This window comes from Sorex fumeus, unplaced genomic scaffold, assembly GCF_029834395.1.
Source record: "Sorex fumeus unplaced genomic scaffold, SorFum_2.1 ptg000007l, whole genome shotgun sequence".
In the NCBI taxonomy this organism is placed as follows: Eukaryota; Metazoa; Chordata; class Mammalia; order Eulipotyphla; family Soricidae; genus Sorex; species Sorex fumeus.
In genome coordinates, this window is record NW_026606064.1 from 51,227,229 (window position 1) to 51,255,132 (window position 27,904).

The 27,904-nt window shown below is 46.1% G+C and overlaps 1 protein-coding gene across 1 annotated transcript in view; it reads left to right on the forward strand.

Annotated features, from left to right (window-relative positions):
* The first annotated feature begins 4,437 nt into the window (after window positions 1-4,437).
* Window positions 4,438-27,904, forward strand: part of CAPN8 (calpain 8) — a 70,692-nt gene continuing 47,225 nt past the window's right edge. The window contains exons 1-2 of the mRNA XM_056107049.1: window positions 4,438-4,674; window positions 13,326-13,395. Coding sequence (XP_055963024.1) covers window positions 4,438-4,674; window positions 13,326-13,395 — 307 coding nt within the window. The remainder of the gene's footprint in view (window positions 4,675-13,325; window positions 13,396-27,904) is intronic.

A 27,904-nucleotide genomic window follows, 5' to 3' on the forward strand; every position in this document is an offset into this window, starting at 1 on the left:
GTATGCATGTGTGTGAATATGTGAGTACATGTGTGTGCACTCTGTGTGTGGGTGTTTGTGTGTTTGAGCGTAAAAGTACATGTGTGTGTGTTTGTGTTGGTGGTATGCAAGCGTGAGTGAGTGCATGTGTGTATGTTCACATGTGTGGGAGTACTTGTGCATGTGTGAGTATGTGTTTGTGGCTGACTGCTTCTGTGAGTGTTTGTGAGTGTGTTGTGCGCCATAAGCTTGCATGTGACACAGTGGGGTGTATTTAGGGAGAAGGTTCATGGACATTAATCACAAGCTCTCAATAATTAGGCAGGAGATTCAGAAGCAAAAATTTTCCTTCTTCACCCAGAGCTGTTACAGTTCTCCTGGGACGTCACATCCTGGAGGGGATTTTGTGTTGATTGACGGGAAGTTTTGTTCTGGTTTTAGAAGAGGATGGGAGCATCCAAATGAGATCAGTATCAACTCTGGTGAAAATGGAATTATGAACACCAGATTAGCTTAACGTAGGGTGGGGTATTCAAGGGAAAGTGGGTTCAGAAAATGAGGGTGAGACCTCCACAGTGGACACAGCTATAACCAAGGAACCCTCACATGAGGGTTGAATTTGACCTTGAATTTATGGGGTAACCTGGGAAACTACATCTCACACTGGACATCTGGAGAGAAAGCCTTTTCACTGTGGGACTTGCCCACCCAGCTAAACGAGCCTCTGGAGCCCCAGAGCTGGGCTGACATAGAGCTCCTCAGAACATGTTCCATTGACCCTTCTGCTGGTGTCATCTCTGGATAGGATTTTTTAAAATGTATTTATTGTATCACAGTGAGAACAGTTATAAAGCTTTCGGGTTTAAGTCTCAGTCATACAATGATCAAACACCCATCCCTTCACTAGTGTATATTTTCCACCACCCAAGAACCCCAATATACCCTCCATGCCACCCTTCCCCCTGCCTGTGAGGGAGATGATTTCCACTTAACTATCTCTCTACTTTGATTATATTATTTCGACAAAAGATGCATCATCATTATTTGGAATTTCCCCCCAACAATCAGACCTGCTGAAAAGTCATCGTGAAATAATTTGTTTTCTATTGCCGGTTATGAAGAGCATATGATGTCATGCAGCCGCAATAGCCTCAATTTTGGATTTCTTATATTTTACTAATTAAGTCTGGAGGGATTTCTGCCAATAGCCGCATAGTTCTGAGATTGGTTTGTGTGCCTCTGGGGCATAGCCGTGCCGGAGAGCGCTTGTGGGGGGTAACTCGTGGTCTCGGCGGGGCAGGAAGGACGTGCCAGTTCTGCCCCCGCCATCTCTGGAGTTTTAAAAGCTCCTTTCCAACTCTTAGTTAAAAAGATCTGGACTCCAGAGCTTCTTGCCTAGGATGACAGCATAACACAAAGCACCTTCGGTACAAGAGGGAAGCCATAAGTTCCACCCCTGCAGCTGCCCCTCACAGGGCTGATATATTCTTGGCTGTTCTGCCCTCGGGACTGTTGGCACCATAATAGAGCGTATGATCCCTGGTGAACTACGTCGTGGAGTGTATAAGCACCACAACCAGGTGTGCCAAGCCCTACTATCTCACCAACCACAATGAAAGTGAAGAGACAACAGAACCCAAGCCAGTACCCCTGCAGACCCATGAATAATAGCTTTCTGGGATTAAAGGGAGAGGGTGGAGGTGGGGGCAGTGGAGGGGCCTCAGGGAGATGCATTGTAAGCAAGAGCTTCAAGGGGACTATTTTTGTGGGGGGGGGAAGTGGAGGTACTCCTCATCAGTGCTCAAGTAGTATTGCTGCTGTCTTGCAAAAATTCAGACTCTTGGTCTAGCGTAAAGCCCTGAAAATGCCCGCTTAATTCCTGTATCTGAAAGGCTGGGCATGCTAACACAGTCAGCTATGCCCAGGAGACAGAATGTCCCACTGCACTCCATCCTGCAGCTCATTTCCTAGAACACACTTAGACACCCCACCTCACAGAGCTGACTTGCCACGAATCCCTCTGCCAGATTCATAGAACTGGCCCCAACACTCCTTTCCTGGGATAGACTCAAAGTATTATTGTTATTCTTATTCATTTCTGGGCACACCTGACTGTACTCAGGGGTTTACTCCTGGTGGGATTCAGGGGATCATATGTGGTGCTGGAGATCGAACCTCAGTCAGCCGTGTGCTCTATATCTCTCGGCCCTCAAATTATTTTACATACATCTCCAGAGACTGACAGGATGGGCTCAGCCCAGTTTCTATACTACTCACTCCCTTCCCGGAACTGGCTGCACGTCTCCTGCTCACCCACCTCCCAGAATGAACTCACCTATGGAAAGCAGGAAGGTCCCTCCTAAGCAGACTAAAGACAGACAACAAGTGTTCCTGAGAATGCTGGACAGGTTCTTTCTCTGGAGGCCTCCACATCACCAGCCTGAACAACAGAAACTTGTTTTGCTCTTACCTAAACCCTTTTATTCTCCAAGTAAATTCTTTTACTGCTGCATTGCTTGAACCTAGTGGGGCCTGGGTTTGATCTCTACTTACAAATAAGGGACCTTTTCTAAATTAGATACTATTTAATGTTTAAGATACTTAAAGAAGCCACTCAGCTTCCAGATTGGGATTCAGAGTCTCTCTCTCTCTCTCTCTCTCTCTCTCTCTCTCTCCCCCCCCCCCACTTACACACAGACAAACACACACACACTCACTCACACAAAGAATTAAAAGAAAACACTGAAAGGGTCTATATCCTCAGGAAGATTGAGCCTAGACTATTGCAACCCCATGGAAAAGAATTCATCCAAGGCTATGGTGTTCACCAACCATTTATGAGATTTTTAAACTTATTTTTATTGTAATTTTGGGGTCACACCTGTTGGTGTCCGTGCATTTACCCTGTACTATCTCTCTGACTTTACCTTTGACTTTTAAACCTGAGTCTCCGATCTTCTTTATTACTCCCTTCTTTTTGGTTCCTGGGAACACTGGCATACATTTACCAAATGCTTCGTACACACTCTAATCCAATGCCATGGTCTGTCTCATTCACTACTGTGTCCAAAGCAACTCTTTGGAGTGGGGCCTGCCTACCTCCATTATTCTACAAAAAAGTAGAGAGCAGAGAGTGTAAAAACCCTGCTGAAGCATTGCTCCTGGGAATATACCCCAGTGGCCCCAAAACACACAGCAGAAAAGTTATCTGCATGCCTATGTTCATTGCAGCACTATTCACAACAGCCAGAATCTGGAAATAACCCAAGTGCCTGAGAACAGATGAATGGATAAAGAAACTGTGGTACATCGACTCTATGGAATATCATCTAGCTGTTAGAAAAACAAAGTCATGAAATTCGCTTATACATGAATAGGCATGGAGAGTATCATGCTGAGTGAAATGATTTAGAGGGAGAGGGTCAGACATAGAATGATTACACTCAATATACATATATTGTCTGTGAATAATACCCAAAGAGAATAGAAACAAGGCCAGGAGGATGGGTACATGTTAGGAAGCTTGCCACTAAGGGGAAGAGAGAGTGCAGTTAGGACAGAGAAGAGACCAATACGACAGCTATAGTTGGAAATATCCACTCTGGACAAAAACTGAATGCTGAAAGGAGGTAAAGTCTTATGCATAATACCCTTTCAGGAACAGTATTGCAAACCACAACGTCTAAACAGAAAATAAGAAAAGAGAGAAGAAAAGTGTCTGCCATAGAGGCAGGCTGTGTGGACGGGATGAGCAGAAGCGGGGCCGGAGGGAAAAGGGGACATGGATGGTGGGAAATGTGCACTGGTGAGGGGAAGGATGTTGGAACACTGTATGACTGAAAATCATAAACAACTTTGTAACTGTGTACCTTACAGTGATTCAATTAAAATTAAAAAAAAAATCTTGCTGAAGGGGGCAGAGCTAATGATCAGTGAAGCTGGCACAGAAATCCAGAGCAAGGTACCACCTTTCTTAGGTGGCAAGTCTCCAGTCAGACAGAGGACAGCCCTGCCCTCTGAGTGTCTGTCACTCGAACTGTCCAGGAGGAAAAGGTGACCTCGTTCAACCCTCCTCTCCTGCTCAGAACCCCTGGCCGACTTGCTTGCTAAATCCTAGCCTCAAGTTGCAAGACTGGTCTGAACTCAGCCCCTGTCTGGGCCTCAGGGAAGAGGAGCAGGTCTGGCAAAGAGGTGGCCTGCCGGTGACTTGTGATCTTGATGGATTTCTTGGGCTAATGGCTAGGGTGGGGCTCGGGAGGCAGAGAGTAAGGGAGGTGGGGCAGGCTTATTTGCACGCTGGGTACATATTTGTTCCCCATCTGATTCACTTCCCTTCAGAGTCAGGCCTCGGGCCCTGGGTGAATATCGAGCTGCTCCTCCTTCCTCCCATGCCACCTTATTCAGCCCTCCCAGGGGTCAGAGGTCTGAGACAGCTCCGTTCCCTGCAGAGCGGTGGCCATGGCAGGCCTGGCAGCACAAGTGGCCAAGCAGCGGGCAGTGGCGGAAGGCCTGGGCTCCAACCAACATGCTGTGAAGTACTTGGGCCAGGACTTTGAGACCCTACGGCAAGAGTGCTTGGACTCGGGGGTTCTGTTTAAAGACCCAGAGTTCCCCGCCTGCCCGTCAGCCTTAGGCTACAAGGATTTGGGCCCACACTCCCCCCAGACTCAAGGCATTGTCTGGAAGCGACCCACGGTAAGAAGATGGGGTATTGGGCTGGGGTGTCACCTCACAGGAAGCCTAAGTGTCTGGTTAAAGGGGAGAAGTCGGGGTTTCTTTGAAAAGAACTTGGTAGTATAATTCATGAGTCTCTCTCCTTTTCAGCACTGGCTTTAGAAACCATGAGGACTAGGGGCATGAGCTTGGGCTTCAGAGCCAGACCATGTCTCAGATTTGTTCAGCTGGGAAAACGGGGCTAGTAGCGCTTCATCCTTTGGGGTGGTTATAAGGATGGGAAAGAAAACTCAAGCACAGGGGCTGGAGATATAGCGTAGGAGGGAAGGCACTCGTCTGGCATGCACTTGTGGCAGCCACAATCCAGATTTGAATTACCGGTTGTGCATATGGTCCCTGGAACACTGCCAGGGGGTCACTTCTCAGCACCGCTGAGTGTGACTTTCAACAACCACCCCCCAAAAAAAGCAGAAACTCAAGCACACAGCACACAAAAATGCAGGGAGGCGAATGCAGGGGCCGCGACACATGGAACAAATCAAGGCTCTCTGCAGTCAGTTCATAGTGACATCACTGCTGAGAGGTGCCACGCTGCCTGGGGTCCCTCATGGTCATTGTCTCCTTGAAGCTGATTTGTGGAGGGTGGGGGGGTGTGGATCTGTGAATTCAGAACCAGTTGGGGCTCCTGCAAGCCTCACAAATGCCCTCCAAAGTTGAAGGATGGAGTATCAGTCTCCGTAGACAGCACAATCTCCGAAGACCCTTGGACTTTTGTCTTCTAGACCTCAAGGGGGAAACTGAGCCCAAAGGCCTATTTTATTGGCAGAGGTTAGAAAAGAGGACCAAGGAGAGACAAGATTATTGGAAATGATCAAAACCATTTGGTTCTAGCTTGTTCCCCCCTTTTGTCTTCCTTTTTTCTTTGGGCTACACCTGACATTGCTCAGGACTTACTTCTGGCTCTCTGCTCAGGGATCACTTCTGGAGGGGCACAAAGGATCATATAGTTGCTGGGGATGGAACCTTAGGAATGAGTGTGGTCCCAACCTTGATAGAGATTGTGAGGAGTCAATGACTGAAGGACAGACTTCTAGGGCAGAAGGAAGCCCAAAGAGGCAGAAAGATGGGCCATTGGAAAGGGGATGTCAGGGCAGAGGACACATTCTAAAGGAACTGAGAGATTCTAAGTAGATGAGTGGGGAGGGGGGTGGAAATGGGTTTGAGATTGCAGTTTGTGACTGATGTCAAATATCAGCTAACCTTTGCCTAATTTTTTCTTTTTCCTTGAAATTACTTTTTGGGGTTCACACTTGGCAGTGATCTGAGGATTATATGGTGCTGGGAATCAAACCCAGAGCGCCTACCTATCAAGCAGACACTGCAAGAAAGGTGCTTTATGCCACTACACCATCACTAGGTGCCAAGATATTTTCTTTATAATGGCTGATTAAATCCAACTGCATAAAAAGACACATTTTTGTTCTTATCATATATGCTTTTTTATTCTGTTTAACTTGCTTTCATATATATCTAAAATACTATGTTTTGTTTATACTGTAGAGAAAACTGTCTCTTATAACTAGCTCTCTGAGATTTGTTTTCTGGAAGCAATTATCTCTTACTAATATTCATTTATTAATACCTGCTACTAATACACAGCCCTTCCTTTTCACTGCAGTGTTATTAATGGGTGGATTTTTTGCAGACTTTGAGAGTTTGATTTCAAGTAACAACTTCCTTCTCTTTAGAGTCTGGGCTGGTTTGGGTTTATCATTGCCACAATCATAGATGCCATTTTTTTTCTTTATGGCCACATCTAGGGGTTTGGGGCCTACTTTTAACCTTTTGCTCAGTGGGGTTTCTCTAGGAGGAGCTCAGAGGATTGGGAATTAAATCCATAAAAGCAAACACTCTAGCCCACCACGCTATCTGTTTGGTCTGGGCTCCATTCTTTTGGTGCCTCCAGGTTCTCAGTTATTAAAATTGTTCTTGGGTATTCATAAGAATAAAATTACTTTGCTGTTAAGGTCTGTAGAATTGTTTAACCTAACAATATAAATCCAAGACAGATTCTCCAAGGTTGTTTGTTTGCTTATTTTACCAACTCACACATTCAAAACAGGAGGAAACCTTTGCATTCATAGCCACCCCTCCTCTGTGTCTCTGGCCTCCTTAATATAAAGCGGAAGGAGAGTGATCCACATTTAAAGTGCCTATTCATTCATCAGAGGACCGAAATGCTTCTACTTTCTGGATAATATGGTTCATGCTTCCATGACCAAGGCTGTACAGATAGCTCTTTGAGACTTTGATTTCAATTCTTTTGGGTGTAAATCCAGATGTGGGATTGTTGGATCGCTGTAGTTCTATTTTTGATTTATTGAAGCACCTCCTGATTTCCAAAAAGGCTGCACCAATTTACATTCCCATCAACAGTGCACCAGGCCTCCTGTCTCTCCACATCCTTGCAACATTTGTTTCTGTTTTTGTTTTTGATAGTAGTCATCCTACTGATGGGGAGGTGGCAATTCATTATGCCGATAATGTGCATTTTTCTAATTATGAGTGGTGTTGAATAATTTTTATGTACTGACTGTATCTATATATTTTGTTTCATTTTGTTTTGTGGCCAGAGCCAGCTGTACTTAAGGTTTAGTTTTGGCTCTGTGTTCAAGAATCCCTTCCGATTGGCTCAGGGATCAAACAGTGTGTCAGGGATTAACCTGGGTTGGCCATGTTCAAGGCAAGCATCCTACTTGCTGTACTATCTTTCCAGCCCCTGCATATCTGTAGATCTTATCTGAAGAAATGACAAATAAAATTTCCCATTTAATTAATTAATAGTAGTGCTAGGGATTAAACCTAGCTCCTCACCCCTGCAAGGAACGCACTTTGTCACTGATCTCCCTGGACAGTTTGCCCATTTAAAAATTGTTATTTACTATTTTTGGGGGGTGATGGGCTATGCCTGGTAGTGCTTAGGGCTTACTCTTGGCTCTGTGCTCAGGGATAAGTCCTGGTGATGCTCAGGGGACTCTATGTATTGCCAGGGATCAAACCTGGGTGGGCCTCATGCAAGGCAAGCATCCTACATGTTGCACTATCTCTCTGTTTTCTTTGCCATTTTTAAGGTAGTTGTTGGCTTTTTGAGGGTGATTCCTTGCTTACTTCAATCTGTGGTCTTTAAGCCAGCTGCCCTGACATGACTGACTAAAGAGGTGTTGATTTTCATTTGCTTTTCCAGAAAGGAGATGAGATGGATATATGGTTTTTCCCTCTTAACAATAAAGCTTTAGTTATGCATGTTTTCTACAATAACAGAAATAAGACATGCTGCCCCTGTCACCTATTTCTTCCCATTTTTGAGCTACTAAGCAAAAGATTTGTTGGGACCTGTGTTTGAAGAGTTAAGAAGGAAGTTTGCCCTGATTGAAGATCTTGAAGTAAGCATGGGTTCTTGGAATATATTTTTGGCTTTTCAAAATCCCAAGGCATTTTACCCTTTGCTACCCTTCCAAATGTTGGACCAAGCAGCAATTCATCACAAAACATTTGGGCTGTTGAGGTCAAGAAGGATTCTCAGCACTGACTTCTCCACACTCTGGTCTCCTGGTTCCCCACGAAGCTTGGTCAATGCTCAGTCAACTCTCCTGTGGTTTGATGCCAACTATGTGCCTGCTGAATGCAACCCAGCCAACAATCTCCTTATCGGTTCATTTTTGAGCAATTAAGAAGTTTATTGATCTTCAGGAGAAGTGCAAAGAGAGGAGAGAGAGGGTGGGCAAGGTCAGCTTCATCCACAAAACAGGCTACTCAGGGAACACCAGGGACTGAATTGTTGACATTTTGGGGTGGGGATGAAGTGTGAGAGAGACCAGGGTGGCATCTAAAAGGCCCTGGGTACCATCCCTGGCATCACACACACAAGGCTGAACAGTGAAGCCTCAATGATGAATTTCCATGCTCCTGTCTCCTGGCTGGATGAATTAATTTGGAATGTTCAATTAAATTGACTTATTGAGGGCACCAGCAGATGCCAAAGGGGGACCTTGTGGCATGTTAGTTGATAGGGGAGAGAGGGCACTGGACAAATTCAGCTGCTAAGTGGTGAAGAATTTCCATTTGGATGTCAAGTAGATTAGGGTTCTGGTTTTGTTATTTTTAAACTGTCTATTCACAATAACTCACTTCCCCAAGACTTAGTTTCCTTATCCATAAAATGGAAATAATATCACTTACTTCATTGTATTATTGGGAGGCTTAGATGAGAAAATGGGTTTAGCTCAGTTTCTGGCACATTTTATTTTATTTTATTTGAGGAGAGAAGGGGGAGTTTGGGATACAGTAGCTGTGCTCGCCTGGAACATTTTATTTTAATTTATTTTATTTTAGTTTTTGTTTTTTGGGCCACACTGGTGGTACTCTCTGCCCAGCAGCCTGTACGTGGTGCTGGGGATTGAATCCAAGTCATGTGCAAGTGCCCTACCCTCTGTTCTACCCTTCCATCTTTTCACCTGACACATTTTATATTTATTTTATTTTATGGGGAGGATGTGCTGGAGTGATAACACAGCCAGTAGAGCGTTTTCCTTGCACGCGGCCAACCCGAGTTGATTCCTCTGTCCCACTCGGAGAGCCTGACAAGCTATCGAGAGTATCCTGCCCACACGGCAGAGCCTGGCAAGCTATCCGTGACATGTTTGATATGCCAAAAACAGTAACAAGTCTCACAATAGAGACGTTACTGGTGCCCACTCGAGCAAATCGATGAGCAACATGAGGACAGTACAGTGCAGACAGTGCAAGGGGGGTTGGGGCACACCTGGAAGTGTTCAGGTCTTACTCCTGACTTTACATGCAGGGATCACTCCTAGTAGGCTCGGGGGATCATATGAGGTACCAAGGGTCAAACCTGGGCAGGTCACATGCAAGGCAAGCTCCCTACCTGCTGTACTATCGCTCAGTCCCCGATGTCTGACACATTTTAAAGGCTTGATTATAGAAGCTTTCTCTAGTTATTATTATTTTGATATAAAATAGTTTTATTTTGGAAAGTATAAACAAGCAATGTAGGAAAGAGCAATAAGTAATGAAGAGAAATGATGCAATTAAATTATGCATTAAGCAATGAAGAGAAATTATGTACCCTGAGTTGAAATGTGAGCAACTCCAGACAGAATGAAGTGACTATTATTTAAAAAATAAAAAAAATCTGGGATCATACAGGTGGTACTGAGGAGCCATTCCTGGCTTTGTGCTCATGAGTGACCCCTGGCAGGGCTCAGGGTCCATACGCAGTGCCAAGGATTTGAACCAAGAGGGGCTGGAGTGATAACACAGTGGGTAGGATGTTTGCCTTGCACGCGGCCAACCTGGGTTCAATTCCCAGCATCCCCTGAGCACCACCAGGAGTAATTCCTGAGTGCAGAGCCAGGAGTAACCCCTGTGTATCTCCAGGCATGACCAAAAAGCAAACTAAAATTAAAAAAAACATGAACCAGGATCCTCACCATCACAGCAGCACGCTAGGCAAGTGCCTCATCTTCTGTATCTCTCTGGCCCTGGCATGTCTATTTTCAAATTATTATTTTTTGTTTTGGGGCCACACCTGGTTGTGTGTAGGGTCTACTCCTGACAATTCTCAGGGACCACTTATAACTGAACCAAAGAGCTTGTGCTCCAGCCCTTAGAGCTCTCTCCCTGGCCCTCTATCTATTACTTCAAGACAGACTATCCAGAGCGTGAAATAGAATCGCGAGTAAGACGTATGGGAGTTCAGGGGAAGAAGCAGTTAAAGTGGGTTATAGCATTGGCGCCCGGCACCTGCCCAGGTGGGGAGGTGGTGGTGGAAGAAGCTGATGGGGACAGAGACCAAGAAGGCCTGCGTATGAGCACAGACGCTGATGATGGAAGTCAATTCAGAGCATGTGGATTAGAAGGCAGCAATCCACCAGGATTCGTGGAGAGAAAGCATTGTGGGAAGTAGAGAGTTGACGGGAAAAGGCAAGGGAGGAGGTCAGGAACACTGGATAGCTCGGACAGCTCACGTGTCCATGAGCCACACTGATGGGGAGGAAGAAGATGAGTTTCCCAAAAGCACACAGTCGCAGTTCCTGAAATAACAGGCCAGGACTCATGGACATGCTCCAGCGTCCTGAGCAGTGACATTTCCAAGTGGCCATTGTCACTGAGAATCTGTGACTTGACTCACTTCCCAGTCTGTATTCCTACAGACACTTTGTTTCCCTTCTGCCCATTCATTAGAGTTGAAATGAGGCTTGAGTGGCAGGCCAAGTTTATGGGATGTGTTAAGATCCTTACCTGAGTAAGAATATACTTTATGGCTAAAAAGCCATGATAGTTATCTAAGGAAGAAAAAAAAATCATGTTTAGACTGTGGGAGGTGGGGCCAGAGATAGGACAGGGTTAGGGCACATGTCTGGTGTTCACACAACACCTGGGTTTGATTCCTGCCACCACATGGTTCATTGGGCTGGAGTGATAGCACAGCGGGTAGGGCGTTTGCCTTGCACGCAGCCAACATGGCCGACCCGAGTTCGGTTCCTCCGCCCCTCTCAGAGAGCCCGGCAAGCTACAGAGAGTAGCTTGCCTGCACGGCAAAGCCTGGCAAGCTCCCCGTGACGTATTCAATATGCCAAACACAGTAACAACAAGTCTCACGATGGAGACGTTACTGGACCTGCTCGAGCAAATTGGTGAACAACGAGAAGACCGTGACCGTGACATGGTTCATTCATTAAGTATTACCAAGCTGGGCTGGCCCTGGTATTCTGGACACTGTAGGGCCTGAGCAGCATCAAATCCATAGGCCCTTGCACTGCACCACCAACAGCCAAGCTGCCAGAAAATCTCTGATGTGAGCCTTTGGGCCTCATAAGTGCTTCTTGGGAGGCTCCCAAAACAACAAAAGAAGGCCCTCCCGGTGATCATCGATTTGCTTGAGCGGGCCCAGTAACGTCTCCATTGGAGACTTTGTTGTTACTGTGTTTGGCATATCGAATACGTCACGAAAAGAAAGCAAAACAAACACCGAGGGATGTGGGAGCCTCCGGGTTGGTTCGCATCTTGGAAACCATCTCAGGGACTGGACAACTTTCAGTCTCTACTCTGAATCCCAACAGGGAGTTGGCTATGTAGAGCAGACTTGGGGAAAGTTCTTCAGCACTCACCCTGAGCTGCAATTTCCTTTCTGTGGCCTCAAAAAGAGTCATACAACCATGACATCTCTTGGTTGTTTTTTCTTGGGGTGGGGACATTTTAAATCGTGCTAATAAATTTCCTGAATATCCTGTGGGAAAACAAACACTCCACCTACCTATGAACCACTTAGCACGATTGTGGTGAGAACACCTTAAATGGTCTCTGGCCTCTGCGAATCACCCAGTCTTCCAAACCAAACTCAAAACTGTACCAGAACTGGGTCAACTTCTTAACTCTGTGTCTAATGAGCTCATTATGACATGAACAGTGTGACTGGGGTAATTGAATATACAGCTCAGGGGAGTGCTTTAGGAGCTATCATTGTATTCTGTAGCCAGTACTTAAAGCTGGTACTTAAAGCATTTTAAGCAGTACTTAAAGTTGGACTGATGTCACCAGGAGAGAATGTATAGGGCAGATTATTGCTGTATGAAATGGAATCATTGCTGAGAGCCAAGGGCCAGGCCCAGGGGTTCCTGATTCTTAGGAATTAGCAGGGATGAGGAACTCTTGGAAGAGACTGAGAAGGAGAAGGAGTATTCAGGGTGCTGAGGAGGAAGAGCGGAGTGAGGAAAGAAAAGTAGCTGAGAGGGAAATCTGAGAGCACAGACTCTGGGGTGGGGTGTGCATGCATGAGTGTGTGTGTGTGTGTGTGTGTGTGTGTGTGTGTATAGTTTGCCTGCCACTCTCATGCACCGGACCTTGCCTTGGACTTCTCAGGAAACTTAGTCTCAGCTTCCTACAGAGACTGGGCTCTTGGAGGTCAAGAACAGGGGTGTTTTCTCTACCTTCATTTCACTTTGCTCCCCTGGGACATCTAGAATTGCTTAAAATAGACCCTTAATTAAGCTTCGCCCAGCAGACAGATGGGATCAAGAGAGGCCCCACTTTGCCTCGGTTGGAGCCCCAGAGTGCCTGGGATTCCAGTGAGGGGTGGTCTGGGAGGCTGATGCCAGATGAAAAGGGTAAGTGGTGGAAAGACAGATGGACCAGGAAGGGGATTCTGACCCAGAGCTGGTCTCCTGGATAGACTTCTTCCTGACCATTGCCCCCTGGGGCCCTAGCATTATTGGGTCCTGGATTTAATGAGTGTCCACAAAGCACAGAACACTGTAATAGGCCCATGGTCTGAATGGGCATGAAGCCCCAGCCTTGATCTTTCTCCTGCCTCCCCCACACCCTTCCACTCTTTCACACCACACACCCACACAGTGTGCCTAGTGATAGGGCTGTGGCAGGCTGTGGTCACTGCTCTGTGTCCTATACCAAACCCCCAGTGTTTCTGTGATGGGGGAGGGTCTCCTCCTCTGGGCTTCCTCAGTCATCCCTAATGCCTGCTCAATAAGTCACCCTAGGTGGCCCCCGGCTTTGAATTCCATGCCCCTAAGGAGCCTTCACTCCTGCTGTTGGGCACCTTGTGACTTGTGTTTTTTTTTCTCTGTGACTTTCAGGAATTATGCTCCAGCCCCGAGTTTATTGTTGGTGGAGCCACACGCACAGACATTTGCCAGGGCGGTCTTGGTGAGTAATTGGAGAGGGTCCTGTTTGTTTTGGAGTGTGTGTGTGTGTGTGTGTGTGTGTGTGTGTGTGTGTGTGTGTGATGAATAATGTCAGATGAAGGAAGCTGTTAGAGTTGAACAATTAAGTTATGTCCACGATTTAGCCAGATGGATCTCTGTTTTCCATCTGTATACTTTTTGTTTTTTCAAGGTGGGGGTGCACACACAGCAGTGTTCAGAGCTTACTCTTGGCTCTTTGCTCAGGGGTCACTCCTGGCTTTGTGCTCATGGTCAAGGTTAGGGTCAAACACAACATGAGTTATGGAGTATCAAACCAGGATTGATGCAAATGCCTTATTCCCTGAACTACTTCTCCAGTCTATATTCTTCACGGTGGGTCTAGAATGTAGGAACTCTCTTGGTTTCTACTAACAAGAGGGGTTCAATGCTTCCGATGCAAGATTAGAGAGCCAGGATTATAGACATATCAGAAATAGCCAAGCAGTGCTCTGCTTGGTTAGTATTTACCTTTAGGTGGATATAATTTGTCTTATGGGGGCCATGGGGGGCAGTGGACCATGTCATATTTCTGACCCTTCTAGACTGTCCTAACACATGTTTTTTTAATTACTAAGAAAATAAGAATGTTAGTTTTCTAAACTAGGCCTAGGATTCTGGAATTAACAACCTTCATTTCCCAACCTTTTGTATTCCCTTCAAATCAGGTGCTGTTAAGCTTAGACAATAATTTATTTGCTTTTGTAAGTTCTGGTCTCAAGTGTCAGAAATGGAGGTTTTCCTTGATAGCAGCTTAGCTTTGCTGATCTCATAAGCCCACCTGATCCTTGAGCCTCACATATGAATTTCTGCCTTCAATTGGACAAAACCTTTTATGAGACAAGGTGGCCCTGGGCGGGATTCACTGGACTCCAGTGACAGAATGAGTGGCCATTGAGGAAGCAAATTCTACTTGGTGAAATCCCTGTAACAACAAAACCTTGGCATCTTTTCCTGCTCAAGGACCCCTCTAAGAAGATTTTCTCTCCTTTTCTTGTTTTTGTTTTTGGGCCATACATGGCAGTGCTCAAGGCTGAGAGGGATGCTGGAGTGTTGATCCCAGGTTGACTCTGTGCAAGGCAAGTGCCCTACCCAATATACAATCCCTCCAGCCCCTCCTTTCCTTTCTTATTCCACACTGGAAGGCCTACTCCCTCCAGCTTACTGGAAATCTTTATGGTTTTGAAAACCATGGGCGTTTCATTTAAATATTCTGTTCCCACATGTCGCAAATATCCCTTAGCTGGAGTTCATGGAGTGACTGTCAAGCACCCCGCTTGATTTGGGGTCCCCCATAGGACTGTGTGCCCCAGTTCTTAGAAAGCATCAGTCTCTATGTCATTGGCCTTTGCAGGACCCATGGGGGCATGTACTGACCTTTACCTGTTCTGGGTAAGTGAGTGTGCCAGGCCTTTTGGAATGAGCTGGATGTTGAGCCTGGGTTAGCATGTGTCTTGGGGAAACTCAAGTCCGAAGGTACGCTTTAGCAGTTTCTTGTTACAGATGTTTTAACTTTTGGACAGCTAGTTAATAAATATCTTTGAAGGGATCCATTTGGGCTGATCTGCCTTGGGATAGTCATAAGCAAGAAGAAAAGGGTGTTTTCACAGAGACTGGCCCAGGGAGTGGGTATTACTCCATGAGTCAGCTGCAGGAAAAGAACCCAGGAAACCCCAGAATGCAGCTCACCTCACAGCTAACTAGTGGGGCAGTGAGCTAGGGGAGGCACTCACCATGCTAGCACTGGTGCCCCGTGGAGGGTGCCCTGGAACAATCTGGTTTCTGTGTTAATGAATAGAGCAGACGGGGTTTCCTGAAGGACACTGAGCCTGAGTGCTAGCTGACCCCAAGGAGCTTCTGTAAGTAGAAAAGCGAATGCTGGACACATGACACAGTGCAATGGTCTTAGCTGAGTCTCAACAACCAGAGAAGCTTGGGGAATTTGCACTGAGTCTAGCTCTGAACGTGGAGGATATAGTGAATCTAAGAGGAGAGGTTCCTTACCCAGCACACACAAAGACACACGGACACACACAGACACACACTCATGTGCACGCACACTCATGTGCACGCACACACATACGCACACACATACACACGCATGCATGTACACACATGTGCACATGTGCATACATAGGAAACAAGGTGGTATCATGCAGGACTCTCGGGATGAGGGTGTGATTTGGAGTCACGTTTGTTCAGTGTCTTCTTGGCTGCTCAGAATCCAACATTATTAACGCATGCTTCTCTCGTTTTCAAAAAAATTATTTCTTGACTGTGGATCTCTGTGAAGAAGGTGCCGTGTTTCTCATAGGTGCGTGTTGCTACTCTTTTATGATCACTTTTAAATATGCACCGTTCAGAAAGAAGGAAACTGAAGGATACGCTGCAGGCCATGGCCTCGGCTCCGTCTACTCTGCTTGCAGCCCCGCCACCAGTTCTAAAAAGCGCTTTGCAGTGTTTCTTTATGAAATCCAAGCACATATAAATACTCCTCATTTTCATCTTTTCCTTACGTGGAAAGCAGCATGCTGTAAACAGTTTGGCACCTGGCCATTATTTGCTATTATTTCACTTACTAAGAGACCTTGGAGATCTTTCTGTAGGATGCTTAATTCTTTATCATTCTCATCTAAGCACTCAGTACGCTGTTAGCCACAGCATGGCTCACTCCTGGTTCATTCCTCGCCTTCTATGGATGGACATGTGATGATTTTCTCTCTCTTGCAAAAAGGAGTCTCTTTCAGCACCTCACAATGCATGTGTGAGGGTGTTTGCCAGCTTAGCCACTGGCATTAGGTTGCTATCACGCTCTCATGGAAACATATTCTCAGTTTTCTTCCTCTTCTCCTTTGTTCTGTAGTGGCCACATTGGCAGTGCAGGGGCCAGGCGGTCATTCTACATAGGAATTGAACTCAGGGCCTCATGCCTCACATAGGCCAGACCTATATTCTCCCATTTGATTTGTGTCTCCTAGCTCCTCTTCATTCGTCTTGCTAAGCCACATTTTTTTTTCATTAGTGCTTCTGTAGAGACCAGGATTCAACTTCTCGGCAGAAGTCAATTCAGGAAAATAAAGTTGGAATTCTGTCCCCCTCAGGTGCATTGGTTCTAGATAATTCTTACACCAGTTCAGCCATGGTGGGAGGCCATTACCTGGATGCACTTCAGCTGAAACAATCCCCCTTCCAGGAGCCCTAGGTCTGGTTCTCTTCTCCCTAGCCTTCTGAGGAAAAGTGTCTCCAACATCCTCAGCCTTTGGGTCCTCCACCTTCTCAGTGGAACCTAAACTCACAAGCGTGATTAGGGCCCACCTGCAGCCACACCGCTAGAATAGGAGGAAGTTTCAGGGATGCACCAGATGCACACACAGAGAAGGTGGCAGATGCTGGTCTCAGTGGTGACAACGGTGGGTCACACCACCTGCTATTTCACTATCCACCGTCTCCCCTATCTGCTCATGGTGGTTGAGTTTCCAGCAGGGAGTGGGAGTGTGGGGGCTTCACGGGTTTCCTCTGCTGCTTGTTCCAACTCAGCTTATTTTTTGCACCTTGCATGGTGACCTCTGTCTGTCCCAGAACAGCTTGCAGCCCCTGTGGGCTGAAAGAGGCTGTCTGAGCACCACACTCAGTGAGTCCCGGCAGACTTGAGCAACCCACTCCGACTGGCTGAAGAACCCGGAGGGAAAATCCTCCCTCAGAGCACTGCCCTGTAGAAGGGGGGTGGAGAGGGGCAGCGCCTGAGCTCTTGCTGCCCGATTATCATTGATGCTGGTCTCTGCGACTTCCCACAGCCAAGCTCTGTGGGAAAAACCTTGGTGATTTCAGACTTCAGCCGGGGAACTCAGCAGGATTTGTTTATTTGTTTGCTTGTTTGTTTTTGGTTTGTGACCACACCGGGTGGTGCTGAGGACTTAACCCTCTCTGTGCTCAGAGATCACACCTAGTGGTCCTCAGGGCTTCTGCCTGGCAGTGCTCCAGGGACCCTATGAGCTACCAACCTTGAACCCTAGTAGGTTGTACATGTGGCAATCACCTTTCCCACTTGCTTTCTTGGGCTCCTGATTTGATGTCTTTTGTTATTTTCTCACTCTATGGGCTCAGTTAATTCATCCAGAAGGGCGAGAGACCCTGAGATGGGCTCAGGCAATGTTCTAGGCCCGTTCTTGTGGTTGGGACCCTCTTCTGACTGGGAGTTTCCCATCAAATCACGGGGTGAATTCTCCTAAAGAAAGGAATAGACCCATGGCCTGGAAACTGGCAGCACATGCTGGGGGAAAAGGCAGCTCAACTAGAGAAGGGAACACCAAGTAAAGGATGTTTAGAGGACTCGCTCGAGATGCGAGATGTGTGCTGAAAGTGGACTACAGACTGAATGCAATGGCTACTCAATATCTCTATTGCTAACTACAACACCCTAAAGGAAAGAGTGAGCAAAAGGGAATGCCCTGCCACAGAGGCAGGGTGGGGTGGGGGAGGAATGGGGTGGGTGGGTGGGAGGGCTACTGGGATCATTGATGGTGGAGAATGGGCACTGGTTGGAGGGATGGGTACTCAAGCATTGTATAACTGAAACCCAAGTACGAAAGTTTGTAAGTCTACAACTGTACCTCATGGTGTTTCACTAAAAAAAAAAAAAAAGAACAAAGCAAGAATAACTCTGAGTATATCTGGGTGTGACTCAAATTTAAAAAATTGTAAACAGTGGGAAAAAAAGAAGGGAGCAGGCAAACAGAGCAAAGGAAGTATGCTTTGGAGCTGGAGAGATGATACAGATAATACAGGGGTTAAGGTATTTGCCATGCATGTGGCCAACCCTGGTTTGATTCCAGGCATTGCATATGGTCACCTGAGCACATCAAGAATGATCCCTGATGTTAGAAACACTGTATGACTGAAATCTAATCATAAACAGCTGTGCAAGGGTCTATCTCACAAAGAAGAAGAAGAAGAAGAAGAAGAAGAAGAAGAAGAAGAAGAAGAAGAAGAAGAAGAAGAAGAAGAAGAAGAAGAAGAAGAAGAAGAGCACAGAGCCAGGAAAAATCCCTGAGCCATAATGGATGTGACTCTACAATCCCTATCCTTCACCCTCCCCCAAAAATAATAAAGGAAAATTTATTTCAATCAGTCTGTGGACTGGAGCAGGATGTGGTCTGACCATTGTGACATCCCATCCCATCTCTGCAGGTGCGGCTGCTGCTGTCTCTCTCCTGGGCTACTGGAAATGCCCAGTGCTGTGATCTCCTCCCTAGTTCTTTGGATCCTCCTTTACTGCCTGGATTTGGGTCTTCACACCTATGGCCTCTCTGCCTTCATCTTTACAGTAGCAAAGTGGGGACAGAGATGAACCCGCTGCCCGGAAGTTGGGACGAGTCAGGAATTGATGCTCTTCTCTTCTTGGAGATGGCACCTTAATTAACAGACAGGGGTTCCTGTCTGGTGGACTTGCTTTTCCTCACTCCTTGCTTCTTGTTCACACCCTTGTTCACATCTCCAGAATCCACATGCTTGGGGCACAGCAGGGCCTGAGGAATGTTGACCCTTTGACCCGCTGACCTAACCTCTGCCTTCCAGCACTACTCACCTGTCTGAGTACAAAGGGAACCCCAAGCTGGAGCTACTCTGATCTTTCTCCCTTCCTTTCTTGTCCATAAGGGTCATCAGTCTTTTATTTAATTTATTTATTTTCCCATTTTTTGGGTCACACCCAGTGATGCTCAGGCGTTACTCCTAGCTCTGCACTCAGGAATTACTCCTGGCAGTGCTCCAGGGACCATATGGGATTCTGGGGATAGAACCTAGGTTGGCTGCATGCAAGGCAAATGTACTCCCCACTGTAATATAGCTCCAGCCCAGTCTTTTAATTTTTTAATTAAAAATATATATATATTTTGTTTTGCGGCCAAACCCAGTGATGCTCAGGATTTACTCCTGACTTTGGGCTTAGGAATCACTCCTGAAGGAGTTTGGGGGACCATATGGATGCCAGAGATTGAACCTAGGTAGGCCACATGCAAGGCAAATGCCCTACCTGCTCTACTAGTCCTCTGGTGCATCCATAGCCCTGCAAGCTACTGAGAGTAACTCGCCCTCACGGAAAATCCTGGCAAGCTACCCATGACATATTCGATATGCCAAACACAGTAACAACAAGTCTCACAATGGAGACATTACTGGGCCTGCTCGAGCAAATTGATGAACGGGAGGAGAGTGCTACAGTAAAGTCCTATTTTTTTAAACATAGGAGTGCTGCTACTTATTTAGCCATTGATTAAGCTGATTGATTTGGTCATGAACTCCACAACCATCTATTTTTTTTAGAGTAAACATTCTAACTCAAAATTGTCTGTAGCTCTTTATTTCCAAAAATTTCAGCTTCATGTAAACCATCTGGTCTACCTGCCTTCAGTTCCTTCTTACTGGTTCTGCAGGGTAGGAGCTTAGAGGTGTTTGAAATACTTAAAAAGAGGCTCAGCAATGAGAGGCTATCTCAACACAGAACAGGAATGACTTTTTCCTAGAGCCCAGTGATGGTATTGGAGAAGGCAGGGAAGAAGGCTCCATGTCCTCCTCAGAAGGACCCCTGACTCCCACTCCACAGTGCAACGTGGTACACAGGGACTTGACACTGGTCAGTCACACTTGGATCTAGCTTAATTAACACAGATTTTGGCACTGGTGTCAACATATGAAAGCCGCCATATGCCAGGAAGCCTTGCAATCAGACATCATTTATGCCCTCGATTGTGAAAATGCACCAGGGCTAGGCATATCTTTTGTCATAAATAGGACTGTTGGCTACAGAAAAGACCCTGGTCTAGGAAAAAAAAACAAACAAACAACAAGCAAAGACCCAGCTGGACACATTGGCTGCTTTCAGGAACAGCCAGCAGGGGAATTTCTTCTTTAATGCATGAGGATCAGACACTCACAGAATTCAGTTTGCACTGAGAATGCTTTCTGAGTCCCTGGTTGCCCCTCTTATCCCACGTTTGATTGGTGGGGATTTGTTTTCCATACCAAGCAGAGTTAACAAGTAGGAGAAGTGGTTGTTGGAGGATTGGTGTTTCCCTCTTCTGCCTGCCTTTTTGCTTCTCTCAAGTCCTGCCCCCACCATGGGTCAATTCTATGGGGTGCAGGCCTTCTCTCCTGCCTTGAAGAATCTACTTTTTCTTTACACCTCTGCAGAACTGATGTCTTTTTGGATCTTGCATGTAATTACTGGATAAAGTTTTATATTCTGTGTTCTTATTGAAAAAAGAGTGACTGGCCCATCTTGCCCATCTACAAAGACGAGGAATAAACAATGATGACCCAAATTCAGGGGCCTTCTTGGCCCACACTCCTCATGTGAATTTTCCCATCATTCTTCAGAGCTGAGGGTTCTGTCTTCCTGCAGCAGCGGATGGGTGCACATGACTCCCAGCAGGCACAAGTGGAGTCAGCCTATTTCTAGACCCCTTTGATCAGTAGCATTCTACGAGAACTAATGTGGGTCAATGAATTCACCAAGACTCAATGTCTCCCTTAGGGCGTGATCAGGGGAAGTCTCCACAGTGCTTCTTGGGTGAGACCCATTCATTGATTCTGAAATGTGCAGGCTCAGAGGTCTAGCAAGCAGAGAAACTACAGGGGCTGGGGCTTTGCAACCCGGCTTGGATAGGATCTTCGGGCAGGCTGCTTGTCCTCAGGTTCTTAGCCTCCCTGTGGGAGTTCCCTATCTCAGTTGCTGCATATTTTCCCTCTGTCTCAGTGTCTTGTGCTCAGTGTCCTCATGGACTGTCCTGCCAGTGACATGGCCTTGTTGACTCTGAGCCAAAGGCCAGGACAACCATTTACACTTTAGTAAAAAGTTCATTTGTCCCAAGTGGTTTCCTCAGGGAACACAGCATGGTGGCAATAGTGGGAGACATGTGTGAGTCAGTGAGTTATGGAGGATTTGATAGTGAGATCTTTTTTTTTGGAAGAGCATGAAAGCATTTTATAGTTGCCTCTTTAGTTCCACTGACCCTCACAGACCTTCTTTCCATTCAGTGTGATCGCTGGCAATGGAACACAGCAGTAGAAATCAGATTATTTCACATTGTATTATAGTTGTTACTGGAGCCACTCTCCACACACTTGGATAAGCCTCAGACATAACCGAACTGGCAGAGGAACCCAGGTGTGTGGGACCCGGGACTGAGATCTCTAAGCCTGCACGGTTTGGGACTGGACCTGTCAGTAGCTAAACAGTTACACCCTCCAACTGCCGTGTAACCCCAACAAAGGCCAGGATCCAAAGATTATCACAACAAGCTCCCGGGAGCGCGCGGCCGCATTCGCGGCCGCGCGACTATTTATTTAATAATTTTCCGGATACCTTAAATATCCTTAAATATCCAACCCACACGGCAGAGCCTGGCAAGCTATCCGTGATCTATGCCAAATAGACCAAATTGATATGCCAAATCCAGTAATAAATGGATCTCATTCCCCTAGCCCTGATTATGCAGAGTCGAGAAGGATATGGAAGGAGAAGCTGATAAAACACCAAGGCAGACATGGGCTGCCAAAAACGCAGAAAAACAAAAATGATTGTCTGTACTTTTAATGCTCGTACGCTGGCATCTGCTGCATCCATTGAAGACCTTATGGTACAAGCACGAAAGATCAAGTACGACATCATTGGTCTGACCGAAACGAGAAGACATCAATCCCATCATGCTGTTTTCGACACTGGAGAAGAACTGTTCCTTGGAACATGTGATAAAAGAGGCGTCGGTGGTGTCGGTATCCTTGTCAACACAAACTTAGTCACAAGCATTGATTCATTTGAATGCCTAACAACCCGAATCGGACGATTACACTTGAATAAATGTGGCTCACTACCGGCAGTTTCTATCTTTGTTGTCTACGCACCAACATCCAGTTATGGTGAAAAAGAAACTGAGAAATTCTACATGGAGCTGGAGAAATTCTATAAAGAAGATCACACCTTCTACAAGATCATTGTTGGTGATTTTAATGCCAAGATAGGACCAAGAAGATCAGTCGATGAACTCCACATCGGAACCCATGGCCTGGAATGGAATGAACAAGGTGACAGACTGTCTGAGTTCATCATGTCAACCAAAACCTTCCATGGTAACTCACAATTCCAAAAGGCTGAATCTAAACGTTGGACATGGGAGTCTCCCGATGGATGGTTCCACAATGAAATAGACCACATCATATTCAATCGGCGGTTTTGCCTAACCGATGTTGCTGTTGTCCCAAAATTCCAAACGGGATCAGACCACCGTCTTCTTCGTGCAAAATTCTACCTCACAGAACGAGGAGAAAAGAATGCAAGGTTTAAGAAGAAGACTCCCAGAACAACCACCAACTGGGAACTCTTTGGCTCTGTTGCAGCAACATGGGAAGATGCCGTCATTGACAACATTGATGAGGAATACGATCGAATGATTCAGCACCTCCATGATTGTGCAAGGAATGCCAAGAGAGAGATAACCACAAAAAACCGTCTTTCTTCGAACACTCTTGAACTTATTCGCCAACGTGGCGTGGCACGTGCCTCAGGCAACCACAAGCAAACGTCCGAACTGGCAAAACAGTGCAGAAAAGCCATCAAGGATGACCTCAAAAATAGGAGAGCAGCAGTACTGGTAGATGCAGCAGAAACTGGGAAAAACATTCGTAATGCCCGCCTGTCCTTCACCAACTACAAAACCAAGATGACTGCCCTCCGACATCATGATGGATCTATCACATCTTCCAGAAGGGCAATGGAGAAGATTATTCATGAATTCTACTCAGATCTCTTTAATAGCCACATCCACTTGCCCACATACCACATACCACATGATGGATATGTCGTTCCCAATGTTCTCCCTTCCGAAATCCAACATGCCATCTCGTCGGTAAAGAAACAAAAAGCACCTGGCCCAGACAAGATCAGACCTGAACACCTGAAGAACTTACCATCAGTACTCATCAATACATTAGCTCGACTCTTCACACGCTACCTGTCTGAATGTAAGGTTCCATCCCAATGGAAAACCAGCAAGACTGTACTACTATACAAGAAAGGAGACATCCACGACATTGGCAACTATCGCCCAATCTGCCTATTGTCTGTCATCTACAAACTATTCACTCGAGTCATCCTGAATAGGATTAGCAGAACACTAGATGAAGGACAACCATGTGAACAAGCTGGATTCCGAAAAGGATTCAGTACCATCGACCATATCCACACAATAACCAAGCTCATTGAGGTATCTCGGGAGTTCAAGATGCCGCTCTGTCTAACATTCATTGATTTAAAGAAGTCCTTTGATTCTGTTGAGACGGAAGCGGTCATGGAAGCCCTAGCCAATCAGGGCGTACAAACTCAATACATCAGGATCCTTCGTGAGCTCTATTGCGGATTCACTACCAAGATCTCACCATTCTACAAAGAAGTAATCATCCATATCAAGAGAGGGGTTCGGCAGGGTGATACCATTTCACCAAAACTCTTCAGTGCCACCCTCGAGAACATCATGCGACGACTAGAATGGGAAAACATGGGAGTGAAGATAGATGGTCGGCAACTACACCACCTCCGCTTTGCTGATGACATCGTTCTAATAACACCAAACATCAGCCAAGCGGCACAAATGCTTGCGGACTTTGACCGTGAGTGTGGAAAGGTTGGACTCAGCTGAATCTTACGAAGACAATGTTTATGAGAAACAGCCTTGTTCCTGACGCTCCATTCGCTCTCAACGGAACCACCATCTCCGAATGCAACAGTTATATATACTTAGGTCGAGAAATCAACATGATGAATGACCTGGCACCTGAGTTACGCAGGAGGAAGAGAGCGGCTTGGAATGCCTTCAAGAGCATTGAAGAAATAACTAAAAGGACAAAGAACCTCCAACTACGAGCACATCTCTTTGATTCCACTATTCTTCCTGCATTAACATATGCCTCAGAGACCTGGACCCTACGAAAACAGGATGAGAACACTATTCGGGTCTCTCAAAGAGGAATCGAAAGAACTATGCTTGGAATATCACGATTCACTCAAATGAGAGATAGAATCCGGAGTTCTGATCTTCGTCAACGCTCAAGAATCAGAGACGCTGTCTCATTTGCCAAGACATCAAAAATCAGATGGGCTGGACATGTAATGAGGTTTACAGACAACCGCTGGACTAGAGCCATTACTGATTGGATTCCACGAGACATCAAAAGATCACGTGGACGCCCACCTATAAGATGGTCAGACTTCTTCGTCAAGACCCTAAATGATCGGTTTGAGGCTCTACATGTTCCTAAAACGAACAGATACCATTGGGCTACGCTAGCACGCAACCGGGATGAATGGAGACGTTACTGGCACCCGCTCGAATAAATCGATGAATAACGGGGATTAAGTGATTAAGTGATTATAGTTGTTGCAAAATACTACCTTTACTCATCACTGTCTCGTAACTATGCTGTTTGTGAGGTCCCACTCAATTCTTTTATGAAGAACATCATACAGAAGCTATATCATTACAGATATGGTTTATCAGTATATATGATACATATGTACATTTCTATCTACCTATCTATCTATCCATCTATCTATCTATATACCCTTTCATTATTTATTTATTTATTTGTTTTTAACCCCTGTTGGCTATGTTTAGGGCTTACTCCTAGTTCTGTGTCTGGGAGCGCCTGGTATTGCTCTGGAGACCATTTGGGATGCCAGGAATTGAACCTGGGCTGCTGTGTGCAGGGCATGACCCTTACCTGCTATACTATCTTTCTTCACTCTGCCATAACTTGAAACATGTACTGATAATTTGCTTCAACATGTTTTTATATTTATGCATTTTTATGCAATTAGAAGTCTGATGTTTTTGGGGTTCTAGGACACTGCTTGGTATAGAACAGATGCTCAGTAAACAGTTGTAAAATGACTATGTAAGGGATTTTTGTCTGATGTGGTAGGATTTTCTTGTTTTTAGGTCAAGCCCAGCAGTGCTCAGTGATTATTACTGCTTCTGAGTTCAGGGATCATTCCTGATGGTGTTTGGGATATAATTTGTGGTACTGGGGTTCAAAACTGGGTAGCATTTCCTGCAGCCATATGCAAGCCAAATGCCTTACCTCCTGAACCATGTCCCTAGTCCCAGAAATCTAGTTTTTAAATAAAAGGGGGAAAAAAAACCCTAGAAAAACTAGGTGAAAGAATCCCATTTTAAACCACTGTGGATCAGCACCATACAAACTGATCAGAGCAACTCCAGAAGTCAGCTACAGGAGCTAGAGAGACAGTACAGTGGGTAAGGTGCTTACCCTGCACATGGCTAGACATGGTTCGATTCTCAGCATCCCAGATGGTTCCCCAAGCCCACCAGGAGTAATCCCTGTGTACACACAGAGTCACCCCTGGGCATCGCTGGGTTTGCCAAAAACCAACTAACCAACCAAATAAATAAAAATGACTGACTTATCCTCTGCTCTGCATCCAGATCCTGTGGCTCCTGTCTGGGGCTCTGAGCCTTTGGACTTTCTGTGTTGCCTTCCCTCCCTATCTGAGCTGGCCTGATGCCAGCCTCCCTGACTTGGTGTCTGTGGCGCCACTGCTCTGCTTTTGTATGGGCTCAGTACAGCCCCTGGCTCAAGGTTGAAATTGATTGCTCTGTGGCAGCCTGCCCACATGCCTGGCTGGCATCCCCTCTAACACTCCCCCCTCAGAGTCTTGCTTCCTTCCTTCCTCTGTACTTTTTGGCTATTGGGCACTCTGTTAGGCTATTTTTTCCAAGTCTCAAAACACCTGGCTTTCTGTTTCACAGCACCCCGTGGGGCTAACCCTGGGTGCTTTCATGGCTGAGTTCACTTCACTTCCTCTCTTAATAGGTTTGAGGCTGGAAGGCCACTTTTCTCAGCCTGGAAACTCTCCACTGACCTGCGTGTAGGATTTGGTGCACTCTGGGAAGCCTCAGGGTCCTGGGTCAGATTTGGGAGCACCTTGTCATTTTAACTCCTATGTGTGCTTCCCTGTTGGAGCCAGATGACACGTGTATTTCACATTCTATGTGCATTTTTTTCCAATATGTATGTGCATTTCATTACACAGGAAATCACCTGGGCCAGAGCTAATGGTGAATTTTAGTGCTCATCTTTTTCTTAAGAATTTCTATGTTCAGGGCTGGAGTGATAGTACAGCAGGTAGGGCGTTTGCCTTGCACATGGCTGACCCGGGTTTGATTCCCAGCATCCCAAATGGTCCCCTGAGCTACTGCCAGGAGTGATTCCTGGGTGCAGAGCCAGGAGTAACCCCTTTGTATTGCCAGGTGTGACCCAAAAAGCCAAAAAAAAAAAGAATTTCTATGTTTAAGAAAGACTATACTCATCTGGGGAATATAAAGTAACAGAATGGGAGTTGAACACCCAGGAATAGTTGAGATAAGTACCAGAAGTCTTGCTCCACAGCTTGGAAACCTGCAACACATGCTGGGGGAAAAGGCAGCTCAGATAGAGAAGATAACACCAAGTAAAGGATGTTTGGAGGACTCATTCGGGATGTGAGATGCGTGCTGAAAGTAGACTATAGACCAAACACGATGGCCACTCAATACCTCTATTGCAAACTACAACACCCTAAAGGAAAGTGTGAGCAAAAGGGAATGCCCTGCCACAGAGGCAGGGTGGAGTGGGGGGCATGGGGTGGGTGGGTGGGAGGGCTACTGGGATCACTGGTGGTGGAAAATGAGCACTAGTGGAGGGATGGGTACTCTATCATTGTATAACTTAAACCCAAGCATGAAAGTTTGTAAGTCTACAACTGTACCTCATCGTGTTTAACTAATAAAAAAAATGACAAGGAGATACGAGTTTTAAATCTGAGAAAGGAAATACATTCTGCTAAATTTCTTTCCTGCCCCCCCTCCAAAAGAAAAGAATTTCTATGTTCAGTTGTTCAGACCTACTGATAATACCTCTGCTGTTCAGATTTCTCCCTTGACTATGGAGAGCTATTAGACTATGACAAGGGGTTTTGAACTAGTCACTTTCTTTAGTTGACGGAGATAAATGACTGCATAAGGTCAGTGAACTACGGTTGTTTCATCTACTGGCTTCAATAGGAAGAGTGTGTTCAGTAATAATCTCATGCGGACATATTAGTGTCCACACGGTTTTGGGGTGGGGGTGGGGTCCTCGAGGAAGAAACTCACAAGGATCTGGGGCACAAGGCATCCCAGCTGGTGCCTGGCTGTGGTGAGTGGGAGCAGATGGTCCGAGGCTCAGTGCCCAGAAGCACACACCTGGATATGGAGAATTAGAGTTGAAGTCAGACTCCCTGATCTAGGGGCTGGGGTCCACGAGGGGGGTGCCCAAAGGGTCCCTGGAGCAAGTCCGTGATCAGAGCCATCTTTTTCTTGCTTTCTTCTTTAGACCTGGCTTCTAAAGTTCCATCTTAATTTCCAACCTAAAGGGCATTGCAA